The following is a 15,881-nucleotide window of genomic DNA, read 5'->3' as shown; positions in this document are numbered from 1 at the left end:
TTGTGTTTTTTGGGGGGGGGGGGGGATTTTGAACTCATTGGGTTAGTTTACTTCAAATCTTGTTTCTCCATTATGATAACTCTCCCCTGGACATGCAATTTGTGGAAGTCTTTTTCATGGCTAATTGTAACCTGAAAAGATCTTAAGATGCAGGGAAATTAAGAATTCCTAGGAGCTAGTGGCTTCCCTTCAATCTTTAATTGTGCTAGAAACAATGTAGTGAAGTTGAAAATGATCGGAAGGGCTTCGGCTAATCAAGGAGGTGGGAACTAGGGTTTCTCCTGGGGTTGTGAACTCGACTGTCTTTGCTGAATAAATCTTAATTATGTCTTGGTGAGATAGTTGATGCAGAGCTATTCATTTCTGCGATATCTTATAAAAGTTACTCATGTAAACTCACTCACTATGAAATAAGGCAAATATTGAGGCTATCTTTCCGAGTCATGTCTGTGTTAAACTAGCTGTTACGTTAAAACTGCAGATGGGCACTTCTGAATGAGCTATAAAACATTACATATGAAGTTAATTGGTGTGCATATGAGACGATTGTTTTTTCCATTTCTGCTGCCTTTTCTCTTTTCTTTTGAATGGTGGTCAGCTAATTACTTTGTGTTCTTGATGCTCAGATAATTGCTTGTAGATGGAGGGTGGTGGCATGCTCTACAATCTTAGGCGGGGATGTTTTTGCAAGCCATATACATAGATATATATTTTCTTTAGCGTCTTCATTCTGCTACTTTGAAGATGAATTAGAGATGTTAGTTCCACGCTTGGTTGTTGCTCAATAACTTGTATCTAGCTGCTTAAAATCTGGAGTAATTTTGTAACTTATCTTTCTCTATTACATGTTTTTTGCACTCCAGCTAGGTGAAAATGTAGACTTGAGACTTACTTTACCGTGCTCCTAGTTGTATATTATTCTAAGCTTCAAGCTGTTGATGATGACTATCTATGCACTAAGTGGATGCATGAAGGTTTAAACTTTAGTACATTGGATTGTGACCATAGTTTGTGTTCTTTTTGGACAGCAAAAAATATAAATATTTTCATAATCCCGAACATACAGAAAACTTCTCAGACCTGAAATTACATTGAATTTGTGTTGTAATGAGGAACCTACAGAAAACATTCAAGTTCATGAGAAAAATATTATAACATGGATTGTTGCATAAAATGCCTGAGACGCACTGCCCAAATTATAGGGCGTACCCCTGGAGGCTCGCCCCAAAGCGCCTTTGAAAACACTGGGGGACTTGCCACCCCGAAAACGCCTTTGAAAACACTGATTGTAAGTGGCCCATCAACAGGAGATTTCAATTCTCACCGACAACTTTGCTTAGGCTTGGTCACTATCAATGTCGCCATATGATATGACAATAATGCATTTTATCACTGACCTAAGAGAGCGACCTTTAAATCAAAGTTACTTTGTTTTCATCCGGAATGCTATTTTATTTGTTGGCTAGTCAGTAGTTGTATCTTGAGTTAAGGGCGTCTATCATAAACAAGGTAGAGTGTGTGCTATTTTGTTTGTTGGCTAGTCAGGAGTTGTATCTCGAGCCAATGACCTATCATAAACAAGGTAGAGTGTGCTATTTTATTTGTTGACTAGCCAGGAGTTGTATCTTGAGCCAAGGGTGCCTATCATAAACAAAGTAGAGTGTGCTATTTTATTTGTTAGCTAGTCAGGAGTTGTATCTTGAGCCGAGGGCCTATCATAAACAAGGTAGAGTGTGCTATTTTATTTGTTGGCTAGTCAGGAGTTGTATCTCGAGCCAATGACCTATCATAAACAAGGTAGAGTGTGCTATTTTATTTGTTGGCTAGTCAGGAGTTGTATCTCGAGCCAATGACCTATCATAAACAAGGTAGAGTGTGCTATTTTATTTGTTGGCTAGTCAGGAGTTGTATCTCGAGCCAATGACCTATCATAAACAAGGTACGAGCCAATAGCCTATCATCATAAACAAGGTAGAGCGTGCTATTTTATTTGTTGGCTAGTTAGGAATTGTTTTCGGAAATGAAAAAGTATGTGATAATAACATAAACATTTCACATGTAAAGAAAGAAAAATGAGTATCAAACAAGCAAAATATTGTTTTGCTCTCGTTGAGAGTCGAACTCAAGACCTCCCGCTTACTAAACGGGTGCTCTAACCAACTGAGCTACGAGAGCTACTTGTTCAATAAAAATTAAAAATGATATTGTATGATAGTTAGCAGTTACTTATAAATGGTCTTCATTGATGCTCCTTTAGGTGTGTGCATCGTCGGTTCAATTTGATTTTATATATTGACTCGATTTATCAGTTTTTGATTTGTGAACATGTTAAATCGATAACTAAATCAACAAGATATTTACTATCCGTTTTGGTCTTTAACGATTCGATTTTTGATTTAATCAATAAGAAAATGCTCATATGATTATATATATACGATGTTCATAAAATAGAAATGGTAGCAAGAATATAAATGCAATACATATTTCTACATTTATCATTTTTTGTTTAAGAGATAATTATTTTGAAGAATAATGCAATAAATTACAAAAGCAACATTAGTTGTCTGTCTTTGTCATAATAAAATCTAAAATTGAGAAGAGAGAAGATAATACTACTTTGTCGAGAAGAGAGAAGACTTCGTGATAAATATCAAGATAGAGATGCTAGTTTGTGCTGTCTACGCCGAAAGTAATACTAAAAATTTAAGAAATAAAATTGGTAAAATGCTATAATCATTGTTGTATAATTAAGAGTAACATAGTAATTAAAATAAAATCTTATTGAATTATTAGATTATCAGTTTAACCATTAACCAAAATCATAAAATCGATAATCGAATCAATAAACTAATAAATTTGACTACAAAATCATTTAAAATTTGTTAACCAATACTAATAAACTAATAATATTTTTTCCAATTCAATTTATTGATTAAACCAATTTTTATGCTCCCCACAGAAGGAAGACCGCCAGAAACCAAATCAACAAGGACATAAAGATCTATTCCCTTAATAACTTTGCACGGTTAATTTATAAACCAATTCTAATATTTTTCGAATTTTAAGAGTCAAATAAAAAAATTTAGACAACAATTTTTCAATAGGCCTTTAAAAATTTCAATTATTGTACCTATTTCTTAATTTATTTTTAGATACTTTCCAAATATGACAATTTTATAATTCAAAGCACTTAAAAGATTCCATAGATAAACTTATGATAAAAATTTAATATGTTTCCTATTAAAATCCGTGTTGGAAAAGTAGGAAACAACCGCTAAAAAAAAAGTTAGCCAATAAAAATTAGGTAACTCCTAATTTGATATTCACTATGAATACCAAATTTCTGTCTATAAATTATGGTATTCACTCATTTATGTTTAATTAAAATTTGTTAGAGTGGTTTCTAGTTCTAATTTAATTTGGTCCCTACTTTTAAATAGAAATATATAGCTCTATGCATATTATTGTTTCTTTAATTCATCAATCACTAAAATAATGACTCGAGCTAAGATAGGTCGAATGGGTTATATATTTTCACCAAAAAATATTGAACTCATGAATTACTTAGTAGGATTTACGCTAGATAAACCACTTCTCAATCAGAATTAATTTATGGAGATGATTAATCTTTACGCGGAGAACGAACCCTGACAGATTTTTGAAGGCGCTAACAGCTACACACGTTACTTCATAACGCCCAAAAAGAAAAAAAAATCCAAAATGAAAAAGAGTTGCCCGAACTGTGGGGAAGGGTACGTGGAAGCCACAAGGAAAGGGAAAAGAGGTGTTTGACAATAAAGGTAGACTTATGGGTTACATGAAAAGTTTGAAGTACACCTACGGTGAAAGTGATAACAAGAATGCTAATGGCGAGTGGCTAATGACGGAATACTCTTTGTATGCTGGTTATTTGGGTGCTAGAGAAATTAAGAAAAGGGGTTATGTAATATGTAAGATAAAGAAGAAGGGAAAATCTACTAGCGATGAGAATATGAATAACGTTGAAGAACTTATTGATTCATCTTTGCAATTAGAAGACGACATTATTGTAGAGGAAGACAATGTTGGAGATGAAGTACTTGCTATTATGGACAAAGAAGACGATGGTGATCGTTATGTAGAATGCTGAAAGTGACATCCATCAACTGATATTGATCTTGAAAACATATACTTTGTTATAGAATTTAACAATTAGTATACTCTCAATTTATATATATATATATATATATATCTCGTACCTTTATTTCCTTTTTGTTTTGTCTATGCAATTAAGTAGATACAAAAAAATTGACTAAACAAAAATGCATGACTTGCAAGAAGAAAGTGTGATTAATAGGATTTAGTTGTCGATGTAAATGAATGTTTTGTAGTGTTCATAGGTATTTTGAAGAACATGCATGTACTTTCGATTACAAGGCTACTGGCCGTGTGACTTTGGCTAAGGAAAATCCTCCATGTAGACGTGATAAACTTGAGACTAGAATCTACGATGTAGTTATAATTATTTCGATTTGCTTTCAACTTTTATCTTTTCTTTGTACAATCAAATTTCTATTTTCATCTCTCAATAAAATTGCTTTAATTACCATCCCAAATTGTATGTTGTTGCTATCGTTAATGTACAGTTTGCTAATTTTTAAGGGTGAAAAAAATAATAATCTATTTTCCTCTGACTTTGTGGAAAAAAATAAAATAAAATTTTCCTTTGACTTTAAACTATATATATCATGATATAATTCTTCAGTAAATTAAAACAATACGTAGTATTCCTTCCGTCCCATTTTATATGTCATATTTTTACTTTGCATTTGCATTAAGAAATGATGTAATTTTACCCTTCAACACTTATTTAATGTTTTCTTAAGTCAACTTTATAATAAATGATGAATACATTTTCAAGATTAATTAACTACTCTATCAAGGATATAGTAGGCAAACTATGGTAATTTCTGCATAAATTTTATAAAATGACAATTGACAAGTATTGTGGTCCAGCTATTTATAGAAAGAGATGACATATAAAATGGGACGGAGGAGTATATAATATCCTCTACCTTTTCAGTATACTAAAAGTCATGATTTACTAACAACAATGAAACTCAATGTTCATATAAATTGTATGAATCAAAGTAAAATTTAAATATATAGAAACTATTATTAACTTGATGATTGTCAACACAAACGAGTATATATGATCATTTTTATGCATATATATAATGATCAAATTGTAATTCTTTCAAACTATAACAATATATTCTTGAAAATCTTAAGTTTTTAATTCATCAACTTCATAATTAATAGGGGTAAAATGGTAAACTCACTATGTCAATCATTGTTTGCTTAATAGGTGTGTCAATTCAAAAGTGGACAAGTAATTAGGGACAGAGGGAGTATCAAATTAGGACTTCCCTAATTTTGATTAGCGGTGGTTTGCCCTTTCCTTTTTTGATTTGTTTTCGATTTTTGGGAATATTAATATTTCCTTTTTCAACACGGATTTAATAGGAATTATATTACTGTAAATTTTTATCATAAGTTTAGATATGGAATCTATAAGTGCTTTGAAATATAAAATTGTCATATTTGGAAATTACCTATTTTTTTTTTTATAAAAGTAATGTTACAATAATTGAAATATTTAAATACTTTTGACTTTTAAAATTCAAAAAATATGCGTAAATTGAGATGGAGAAATAGTGGAATTGGCTTCTAAATTAACTGATTTTATTTTTTCCCACAAAGTTAAGAGGAAAATAGATTTTTTTTCACCCTTAAAAATTAGCAAACTTTACATTAACGATAGCAACAAATTAACATACAATTTGGGATGGTAATTAAAGCATTTTTATTGAGAGATGCAAATAGAAATTTGATTACAAAGAAAAGAAAAGATAAAATTTGAAAGCAAATCGAAACAATTATAACAACATCGTAGATTTTAGTCTAAAGTTTATCACGTCGTCAACAGACTTGTAATCAAAAGTACACGCATGTTCTTTATGATACCTATGAACACTACAAAACATTTCGTTACATTGACAACTAAATCCTATTAATTCCACTTTCTTCTTGCAAGTCATGCATCTTTGCTTAGTCAATTTTTTTTGTATCTACTTGATTTCATAGACAAAACAAAAAGAAAATAAAGGTACGATATATATATATATTATATTACAAGAAAAATTGAGAGTATACTAATTGTTAAATTCTATAACAAAGTATATGTTTTCAAGATCAATATCAGCTGATGAATGTCCCTTTCAGCATTCTACATTACGATCACCATCGTCTTCTTTGTCCATAATAGCAAGTACTTCATCTCCAACATCGTCTTCCTCTACAACAATGTCGTCTTCTAATTGCAAAGATGAATCAATAAGTTCTTCAACGTCATTCATATTCTCATCGATAGTAGATTTTCCCTTCTTCTTTATCTTACATATTACATAACCCCTGTTCTTAATTTCTCTAGCACCCAGATAACCATCATACAAAGAGTATTCCGTCATTAGCCACTCGCCATTAACATTCTTGTTATCACTTTTGCCGTAGGTGTACTTCAATTTTTTCATGTAACCCATAAGTCTACCCTTGTTGTCAAACACCTCTTTTCCCTTTCCTTGTGGCTTCCACGTACCATTCCCCACAGTTCGGGCAACTCTTTTCCATTTTGAATTTTTTTTCTTTTGGGGCGTTATGAAGTAATGTGTGTAGTTGTTAGTGCCTTCAAAAATCTGCCAGGGTTCGTTCTCCGCGTAAAGATTAACAACCTCCATAAATTGATTCTGATTGGGAAGTGGTTCATCTCGCGTAAATCCTACTAAGTAATTCATGAGTTCAATATTTTTCGGAGAAAATATATAACCCAACCGACCTATCTTAGCTCGAGTCATTATTCTAGTGATTGATAATTAAAGAAATAATAATATGAATAGAGCTATATTCCTATTTAAAAGTATGACCAAATTAAACTAGAACTAGAAACCACTCTAACAAATCTTAATGAAACATAAATAAGTGAATACCATAATTTATAGAGAGAAAATTTGGTATTCATAATGAATATCAAATTAGGAGTTACCTAATTTTGATTGGCTAACTTTTTTTTTAGAGGTTGTTTCCTACTTTTCCAACACGGATTTTAAGAGGAAACATATTAAATTTTTATCATAAGTTTATATATGGAATCTTTTAGTGTTTTGAATTATAAAATTGTCATAATTGGAAATTATCTAAAAATAAATTAAGAAATAGTTACAATAATTGAAATTTTTAAAGGCCATTGAAAAATTGTTGTCTAATTTTTTTTATTTGACTCTTAAAATTTGAATCGACTAATATAAAGCAATACAAACAGTAGAGATTAATTCGATTTTCGATAAATAAACATCAGATAAATATATTTAATGGTTGATGCTTTGATTTTTAACAAAATTGATGTATATCGGGAGTTTCGAAACTCAGATTTAATTTTAAACATTCCAGAAAATTGATTTTGAAAGGATGAAAATAATAATCAATTTTCCTTTATAATTTTGTGGGAAAAAAATAATATAAGATTCTTTTCTACGTTTAAACTATATATATCATGGTATAGTTTTTAGCAAATCACTATGAAACATTAGAATTAATGGTCTACCTTTTCCGTAACTTGATGCCCTATATCAACAACAATTGTTTTTTTTAATACAATTCATATTTGACTTTGTTTTCTTTCATTTATCTATATTGTACTAGTTTGTGTTATTGTTTTTTATTTTTATTTTAGAATTTGTACTGTTTTTTTTTTTTTTTGTTAGTTGCTATGTTTTTAAATTTTAGTACTTGAATTTGCTATATCTGAATGAATGATTTTTTTGCAAACAGTCTATCTACTTCTACGAAATAATTATAAGATTGACGTATATTTTACCCTCTTCAAATTCCACTTATAAAATTTATTGAATATGTTATTATTGTTATTGTCATTTTTCATTTATGCAGGTTTAATTTATCCTATTTAAAAACACGTGCAAAACATTCCATCTATATTTTACCCTCTTCAAATATTGTTGTCGTTTCTCTATTTGTGTGATTAGTAGAGAAACAAACTCCGTTAATATACTTCTCAATACTTCATCCGCTCCATTTCACTTGTCATATTTTTTTGGGGAAATTGATGTAGAATAATAAATATTTATCCTATATTAGGTACTATAGTTATCGTTTAAGAAAATTGTAATTTGCGGTAATAGTATTCTCAATTCTTGTTATTCTCCTGATTTGTATAATTCGTCTGATTTCTATAATTTGCTTCTTTTTTTTTTATATATAAATTCATAATTTGTATAATTCGGTTTCTAATTGTATAAATTCAGAATTTTGTATATACTTACCCTAGCTATTTGTATACGATTTATGAAAAATTTATATAAATTACCATGTTTGTATATTTGCAAACGAAATATACAAATGAAATTCTAAAAAAATTATAAATGTATAAATACAAATTTTTATATACTTACTCTATTTGTATATTGACAAGCGAAATACACAAACATACAGAAATATGCAAAACGCAGCCTCCATGGCAAACATAACTATAGTTATGGAGCGCAATTATCGAAACTATAGTTATAAAGCCTTATTATGTCTATTATGTTTGTTATTTCTAAAATTTTCTCTTTTTTTTACATTCCTTTTTAAGAAAATATTAACTATGGGTTAATTTGACTAATTTATCCATATTTATTGCTGTTACCAATTTAATATTCTTCTTTTCATACACATACATTAATTAATGTCTCTCCATATTTAAAGTAAAAGTATTGTTGTTGTTCCTATTTAGTAGTCACCATTTTAGGTTTCATGTCGATTAAGAAACTAAGTAAGTTTATCATTGTACCTTTATTTAGTGTTTTCTTGAAATCAAATTTTCAATAAATGGACATGAATTAGTCTATTTTGATAATTTGAATTTTGACCAATGAACGTGAATTAATTACTTAATTTTCCTATTTGGTCAAATAACTCTCAAGGGTAAAATATAAGAAGAATCATGCCATTTATGCATTGATTTCATGAAATGACAAGTACTCTCTCTGATCCTATTTATATATTACCATTTTATATTTCATGTCCCTTAAAAACTAGGTAAGTTTATCATTGTACCATTATTTAGTGTTCTCTTGAAGTCAAGTTTTCAATAAATGAACATGAATTAATTTACTTTGATTAAGTAATTTGACTAATGAATATGAATTAGTCATATGTTGGACAAATGTATACTGTCAAGGTTAATAACTTTCAAAAGGTAAAATAGGAAGAATTATATCATTTATGCATTGATTTTGTAAAATAACAAATATTAAGAAACATGTATTTTTAGTAAGAACCACATATAAATAGGAACTGATGGAGTATTATGGAACATCTATTTTTAGTAAGAACAGAGAAAATATTATTTTTTATTAACTATCCTATTTTTAACTAGGAAAGGAATATTATATTCCCAAACCAAAACCAAAACGGAATAGGAAATAGAAACCAAAAAAAGCCGTTAATTTCCTAAGTTGATTTCCCTTAGGAATATTATGTTTGTGCTCTCTCTATATATATATTTCCATCAAAGGCAAAAGCAACACTCATCAACTAAGACACCATTAATCACCAATATTTCTATGTAATTTGCTCTCCTCAAAATAAATATTCAAAATATTAGTACAAGAAAGTGATAATAAATCAAATTAAAGAAAGATGACTTCTTGTGGCAAAGTAGAAAATCAAATTCTATGTGCAAGGGGTTGTGGTTTTTATGGAACATCAAGCAATAACAACCTTTGTTCCCAATGTTACAAAGCTTTTCTTAAAGAAGGAGAGGCCAAGAATGTATCTTACAAGAAATCTTCTCTTATTTTTCATGATGATTCTGAAGGTACAACTAAGAACGTTGAATCGACGATGAAGATTAAGCTAAGATGCATGACTTGCAAGAAAAAAGTAGGATTAACAGGGTTTAGTTGTCGATGTGAAGGAATGTTTTGTAAGGTTCATAGGTATCCTGAAGAACATGCATGTACTTACGATTTCAAGTCAGTTGGTCATGTGACTTTGGCTAAGGAAAATCCTCCATGTAGATCTGCTAAACTTGAGAATAGGATCTAGGATATTGTTGTAATTGTTTCGATTATTCTTATAAATTTAATCTACTCTTTTAATTTTTAGAATTAAATTTCAATTTGCATATCTCAATAAAAATGATTTACCATCCCAAAATGGTATGTTGTTGCTATCGTTAATGAAAAGTTGTCTAATTTTTAAAGGGTGAAAAATATATATCAATTTTCGTCTCTAACTTTGTAGGAAATAATAAAATAAGATTCTCCTTCGACTTCAAAATATATATCTCATGGTATAAATTTTTCAATAAAACACTGTGTAGTATTACCCCATGGATCAGGCGCCTTAGAGCATCCAAAATTTTCTTATGAAAAACTTTATGAGGACCTCTGTAATGAGTTGGAAAACATTACATATAGTTCCACCAATTTTATTAAATTCATGATTTTGCAACACGTCCATGAAAAAGCGACAGAGATGCACAAAACCACATTTTTAGTAATCATCCTACCACTATTTCATTATTTTCTTACAACAGTTTAAAAAATTCGGTATATAATATTATACATATTGTAAAACTTAAGAACAAAAGAACAATATAAAGATGAAGACAAGAAGAATATAAGACAAGAGGAACAATATGAGATAACTTTCTTTCTTTCAAGTATTCACCAAATCTTCAAATGTCTACAATATGAACCCTTATGCCTCTATTTATAGTGCAACATAGAGGCATACAGAAGGTTAGTCATAAACATGACATTAACATGAATATAATGGAGGAAGTTATGGAAGTGAAAGGTTACAAGAATAATGGTTATAAAGTTGGAGATTATGGTTATATTCATAATGGAGGAAAGTAATGGAGATAATGGGTGAGAGTAACTTCTTGGTGTAATGGACATCCACACTATAATATTTTATAACAATACATAGGTATATAATAATATATATAAAAAAAATTATAACAGTGTTCATAAATTTGATATACAATATTATACACCTAATTTACAACAATATATAAAATTTTAGGAGCTGTTTATACACACATATATAATACTATAATATTATATACTACTATACAAAAACTGACTTTATCTTCGTCCTTGAATTCAAGCATTAGACTCATCCAAAACACCTAAACACTACATCAAATCACCCTAAATTTTATATCTAGATTACTCAATACGTACCTAGTCTTTTGTAGCAATACTCACACGAAAAGAAGCCTGTCTAAAAAAAAAACAATTTTTAAAATTTTAAATTTCAAGCTAATCATAAAAATTGAAATAAATAGTAAATATGAACTCTGTAATCGCTTGTAAAGTACGGGAAGAAGCAAATAAATAAAAGTCAAACCCCAACATATAGGCAACAATATCATATTATTTCTCAGATGTATAAATTGGTTTTGGGAATTTTACAAATTTTCTGATTAATAAAATTCAAAAATAGAGATTGTTCAAGTAATTCAACAGATCTTTGTCCGCAATGCACTACATTCAGTTACAATTATCCACAATACTAGGAGAATCATTATTGTTCTCAAATGAAAAATCTTACTAGGCATCTCGATTTAAATTCTCATTATTACGGATCAAAATATAAATATTTATTTTTTGATATTTTCAGAGTAATTTTAAATTAAATTGTGATCATCTTGTTTTCAATGGAAATGCCTAGAAATAAAATTAGGATTGGCAAGTAGATAGTGTCATGACTTGTTACCGACCCTAATTTTATCTCTATACATCTCAATCGAAAACAAGATGATCACATCCTAATTCAAATATATATACTTTGAGAACATTGAAATATATAGTTATTCAAATCTAACCCAACAGTTGGCTTGAAGCATTTGGGATGGTAGTTAAAGCATTTTTATTGAGAAATGAAAATAGAAATTTGACTGTACAAAGAAAAGATAAATTTGAAAGCAAATAAAAAAAGTTATAATAACATCGTAGATTCTAGTCTCAAGTTTATCACGTTTACATGGAGGATTTTTCTTAGCCAAAGTCACACGGCCAACAGACTTGTAATCGAAAGTACATGCATGTTCTTCATGATACCTATGAACACTACAAAACATTCCTTTACATCGACACTAAATCCTATTAATCCCAGTTTCTTTTGGCAAGTCATGCATCTTTGCTTAGTCAAATTTTTTGTATCTACTTGATTCCATAGACAAAACAAAAAATAAATAAAGGTAATATATATATATATATATATATATTATATTACAAGAAAAATTGAGAGTATACTAATTGTTAAATTCTATAACAAAGTCTATGTTTTCAAGATCAATATCAGCTCATGGATATCCCTTTCAGCATTCTATATTACGATCACCATCATCTTCTTTGTCCATAATAGCAAGTACTTCATCTCCAACATCGTCTTCCTCTACAATAATGTCGTCTTCTAATTGCAAAGATGAATCAATAAGTTCTTCAACGTCATTCATATTCTCATCGCTAGTAGATTTTCCCTTCTTCTTTATCTTACATATTACATAACCCTTGTACTTAATTTCTCTAGCACCCAAATAACCATCATACAAAGAGTATTCCGTCATTAGCCACTCGCCATTAGCATTCTTGTTATCACTTTCGCCGCAGGTGTACTTCAAACTTTTCACGTAACCCATAAGTCTACATTTGTTGTCAAACACCTCTTTTCCCTTTCCTTGTGGCTTCCACGTACCCTTCCCCACAGTTCAGACAACTCTTTTCCATTTTGGATTTTTTTTTCTTTTGGAGCGTTATGAAGTAACGTGGGTAGCTGTTAGCGCCTTCAAAAATCTGCCAAGGTTCGTTCTCCGCGTAAAGATTAACCACCTCCATAAATTGATTTTGATTGGGAAGTGGTGCATCTCGCGTAAATCCTACTAAGTTATCCATGAGTTCAATATTTTTCGGAGAAAATATATAACCCAACCGACCTATCTTAGCTCGAGTCATTATTTTAGTGATTGATGAATTAAAGAAACAATAATATGAATAGAGTTTTAGATTTCTATTTAAAAATAGAGACCAAATTAAACTAAAATTAAAAACCACTCTAACAAATCTTAATTAAACATAAATAAGTGAATACCATAATTTATAGACAGAAATTTGGTATTCATAATGAATATCAAATTAGGAGTTACCTAATTTTGATTGGCTAACTTTTTTTTTAGCGGTTGTTTCCTACTTTTCCAACACGGATTTTAATAGTGAACATGTTAAATTTTTATCATAAGTTTATATATGGAATCTTTAAGTGTTTTGAATTATAAAATTGTCATATTTGGAAATTATCTAAAAATAAATTAAGACCACTTTTTTTTTTTATAATTTTCAAATATGACGATTTTATATTTCAAAAAACGCTTGAAGATTCCATATCTGAACTTATTATAAAAATTTAGCATAATTCCTATTAAAATCCGTGTTGGAAAAGGAAATATTAATATTCCCCAAAACCGAAACCAAATCAAAAGAAAAGGAAAGGGCAAACAACCGCTAGAAAAAAAAAGTTAGCCAATAAAAATTAGGTAACTCCTAATTTGATTTTCATTAGGAATACCAAATTTTCTCCCTATATATTATCACCACCAAAAGGCAAAAGCAACACTCATCAATTAAGAGCTAATATAATTTTCTCTAATAGTAAGAAATAATCAAAATATTAGTACAAGAAAGTGATAATAAATCAAATTAAAGGAAGATGACTTCTTGTGGCAAAGTAGAAAATCCAATTCTATGTGCAGGGGGTTGTGGTTTTTATGGAACTTCAAGCAATCACAACCTTTGTTCCCAATGTTACAAAACTTTTCTTAAAGAAGAAGCCAAGAATATCGTGGTTTTATCTGAAAAGATATCATCTCTTACTTTTCATGAAGGTACAACGACTGAGAATGTTGATTCGACAATGAAGATTAAGCAAAGATGCATGACTTGCAAGAAGAAAGTTGGATTAATAGGATTTAGTTGTCGATGTGAAGGAATGTTTTGTAGTGTTCATAAGTATCCTGAAGAACATTCATGTACTTTCGATTACAAGTCTTTTGGTCGTGTGACTTTGGCTAAGGAAAATCCTCCATGTAGACATGATAAACTTGAGAATAGGATCTAAGGACATTGTTGTAGTTGTTTCGATTTGCTTTCAAATTTTATTTTATCTTTGTAGAAATTTCAATTTGCATCTCTTAATAAAAATGCTTTAATTACCATCCCAAATTATTATGTTGTTGCTATCGTTGATGTAAATTTGGCTAATTTTTTAAGGGTAAGAAATAATAAAATCTCCTTCGACTTTAAATTATATATTATGGTACAATTTTTCAGTAAAACTCTATGTAGCATTAGCCATTAGAATATCCTCTACTTTTTCAATATTCTAAAAAGTTATAATTAATGTTCAATATGTAAATGGTATGAATCGAAGTAAAATTTAAAGATATAGAAACTATTGCTATTAAGTTGCTATTAAGATGCATGATATTTAGGTTGAAAATTAATACCCATTTAAGAAGAGCGTATCAAAAGAAAGATAATTTTAGTTCTAGCATTAACTAAAAATATCAAATTATTACTTTAGTTCATTAATACTATACATCAATTAATATGAATTTTATGATAAAATATGCGCTTCATTTCTTTATTCAATCTTAAATAATGTACAAAGTTCATTATGAAAAGTAACTTATAAGTTACAATTCTCATCTTGTCATGCTCCCTATAAATTTTTATTTGCCTCAATTCATAGTGAGTGAGTTTACATGAGTTTGTGATATATATAGAGATAGAGATTCTAGTTTGTGTTGTCTACGTCGAAAGTAATACTAAAAATTAAGAAATAAGATTGGTAAATGCTATATTAATCATTATTGTATAATCAAGAGTAACATAGTAATTTTAATATAATCTTATTGGATTATCAGTTTAATCAATAACTATAATTATAAAATCGATAATCGAATAAATTTGATTACAAAATCATTTAAAATTCGTTAACCAATATTAATAAACTAATAATATTTTTTTCGATTCAATTTATCGATTAAACCAATTTTTAATGCTCCCCACAGAAGGAAGACCGCCAGAAACCAAATCAACAAGGACATAAAGATCTATTTCCCTTAAAAACTTTGCACGGTTAATTTAGAAACCAATTCTACAATTTTTCAAATTTTAAGAGTCAAATAAAAAAATAATTTAGGCAACAATTTTTCAATAGGCCTTTAAAATTTTCAATTATTGTAACTATTTCTTAATTTCTTTTTAGATAATTTCCAAATATAACAATTTTATAATTCAAAAAATTGGAAGGAGTATTACTTTTAGAAACTAATTAAGTATTAAAGAACATCTATTTTTAGTAAGTACGTCATGTAAATAGGTAAGGAAGGAGTATTATTTTTTATTAACTGTCTATTTTTAACTAGGAAAGGAATATTATAGGAAAAATCACGCCATATACACATTTAAGAGTCAATTTTACGGGTTTTAAACATACTTTTAAAAAAATTCTTACTTATAACAGTTTATTTACGAGTTATGACATGTCATTTAAAGTTAATTTTTATTTAAAAAATTAATTTTCATTTATTAATAAATGATTAATCTATTTATGGTTTTTTATTATTAATTAATAATATGTAAATTAAAATTGATTTATGTTCCTTTTTTAAATATGAAATTATCAGTTACATAGATATAGGGATTCACCTACAATACATTTCCTTCTTTACCGGTACCACCTCCCATACGTCAATCCCACCCCTTCCAAAC

The 15,881-nt window shown here is 29.0% G+C and overlaps 5 protein-coding genes, 1 non-coding gene and 1 pseudogene across 6 annotated transcripts in view; 4 read left to right on the top strand and 3 right to left on the bottom strand.

The window, feature by feature from the left end:
• Positions 1–945, top strand: part of LOC102601154 (trihelix transcription factor ASIL2-like) — a 2,952-nt gene extending 2,007 nt beyond the window's left edge. The window contains exon 2 of the mRNA XM_006348810.2: positions 627–945. Within this exon, the coding sequence (XP_006348872.1) occupies position 627 (1 nt within the window). The 3' untranslated portion in view covers positions 628–945. The remainder of the gene's footprint in view (positions 1–626) is intronic.
• Positions 946–2,101: 1,156 nt separating this feature from the next.
• On the bottom strand, positions 2,102–2,175 carry TRNAT-AGU (transfer RNA threonine (anticodon AGU)). Its single transcript has one exon. It is a non-coding gene; the product is annotated as a tRNA-Thr (tRNA).
• Positions 2,176–3,495: 1,320 nt separating this feature from the next.
• On the top strand, positions 3,496–4,129 carry LOC102582079 (NAC domain-containing protein 68-like; annotated as a pseudogene).
• Positions 4,130–6,260: 2,131 nt separating this feature from the next.
• Positions 6,261–6,893, bottom strand: LOC102581753 (NAC domain-containing protein 68-like). Its single transcript, XM_006348915.1, has one exon. The coding sequence runs from the start codon at positions 6,891–6,893 to the stop codon at positions 6,261–6,263; it is 633 nt and encodes a 210-aa protein (XP_006348977.1).
• A 2,815-nt stretch (positions 6,894–9,708) lies between these two features.
• On the top strand, positions 9,709–10,143 carry LOC107060874 (putative zinc finger A20 and AN1 domain-containing stress-associated protein 8). The gene has a single exon (XM_015309350.1). The coding sequence runs from the start codon at positions 9,736–9,738 to the stop codon at positions 10,141–10,143; it is 408 nt and encodes a 135-aa protein (XP_015164836.1). The 5' UTR covers positions 9,709–9,735.
• Positions 10,144–12,430: 2,287 nt separating this feature from the next.
• On the bottom strand, positions 12,431–13,064 carry LOC102581422 (NAC domain-containing protein 78-like). Its single transcript, XM_015309349.1, is given in 2 exon segments — positions 12,431–12,844; positions 12,846–13,064. Coding segments are annotated over 2 exon segments (633 nt in total).
• A 740-nt stretch (positions 13,065–13,804) lies between these two features.
• LOC107060884 (putative zinc finger A20 and AN1 domain-containing stress-associated protein 8) lies at positions 13,805–14,232 on the top strand. The gene has a single exon (XM_015309362.1). The coding sequence runs from the start codon at positions 13,816–13,818 to the stop codon at positions 14,221–14,223; it is 408 nt and encodes a 135-aa protein (XP_015164848.1). The 5' UTR covers positions 13,805–13,815; the 3' UTR covers positions 14,224–14,232.
• The last annotated feature ends 1,649 nt before the right edge of the window (positions 14,233–15,881 follow it).

The sequence above is a fragment of the Solanum tuberosum genome, unplaced genomic scaffold (genome assembly GCF_000226075.1).
Source record: "Solanum tuberosum cultivar DM 1-3 516 R44 unplaced genomic scaffold, SolTub_3.0 scf00102, whole genome shotgun sequence".
Taxonomy (NCBI): Eukaryota; Viridiplantae; Streptophyta; class Magnoliopsida; order Solanales; family Solanaceae; genus Solanum; species Solanum tuberosum.
The sequence above is the reverse complement of the archived record's forward strand: the minus strand, read 5'-3'. Positions and strand labels throughout refer to the sequence as shown.

Excerpts from the sequence above, each read along its gene's own strand:
- LOC102581753 (XM_006348915.1), bottom strand. The coding sequence starts at position 6,893 with ATGACTCGAGCTAAGATAGGTCGGTTGGGTTATATATTTTCTCCGAAA.
- LOC107060874 (XM_015309350.1), top strand. The coding sequence starts at position 9,736 with ATGACTTCTTGTGGCAAAGTAGAAAATCAAATTCTATGTGCAAGGGGT.
- LOC107060884 (XM_015309362.1), top strand. The coding sequence starts at position 13,816 with ATGACTTCTTGTGGCAAAGTAGAAAATCCAATTCTATGTGCAGGGGGT.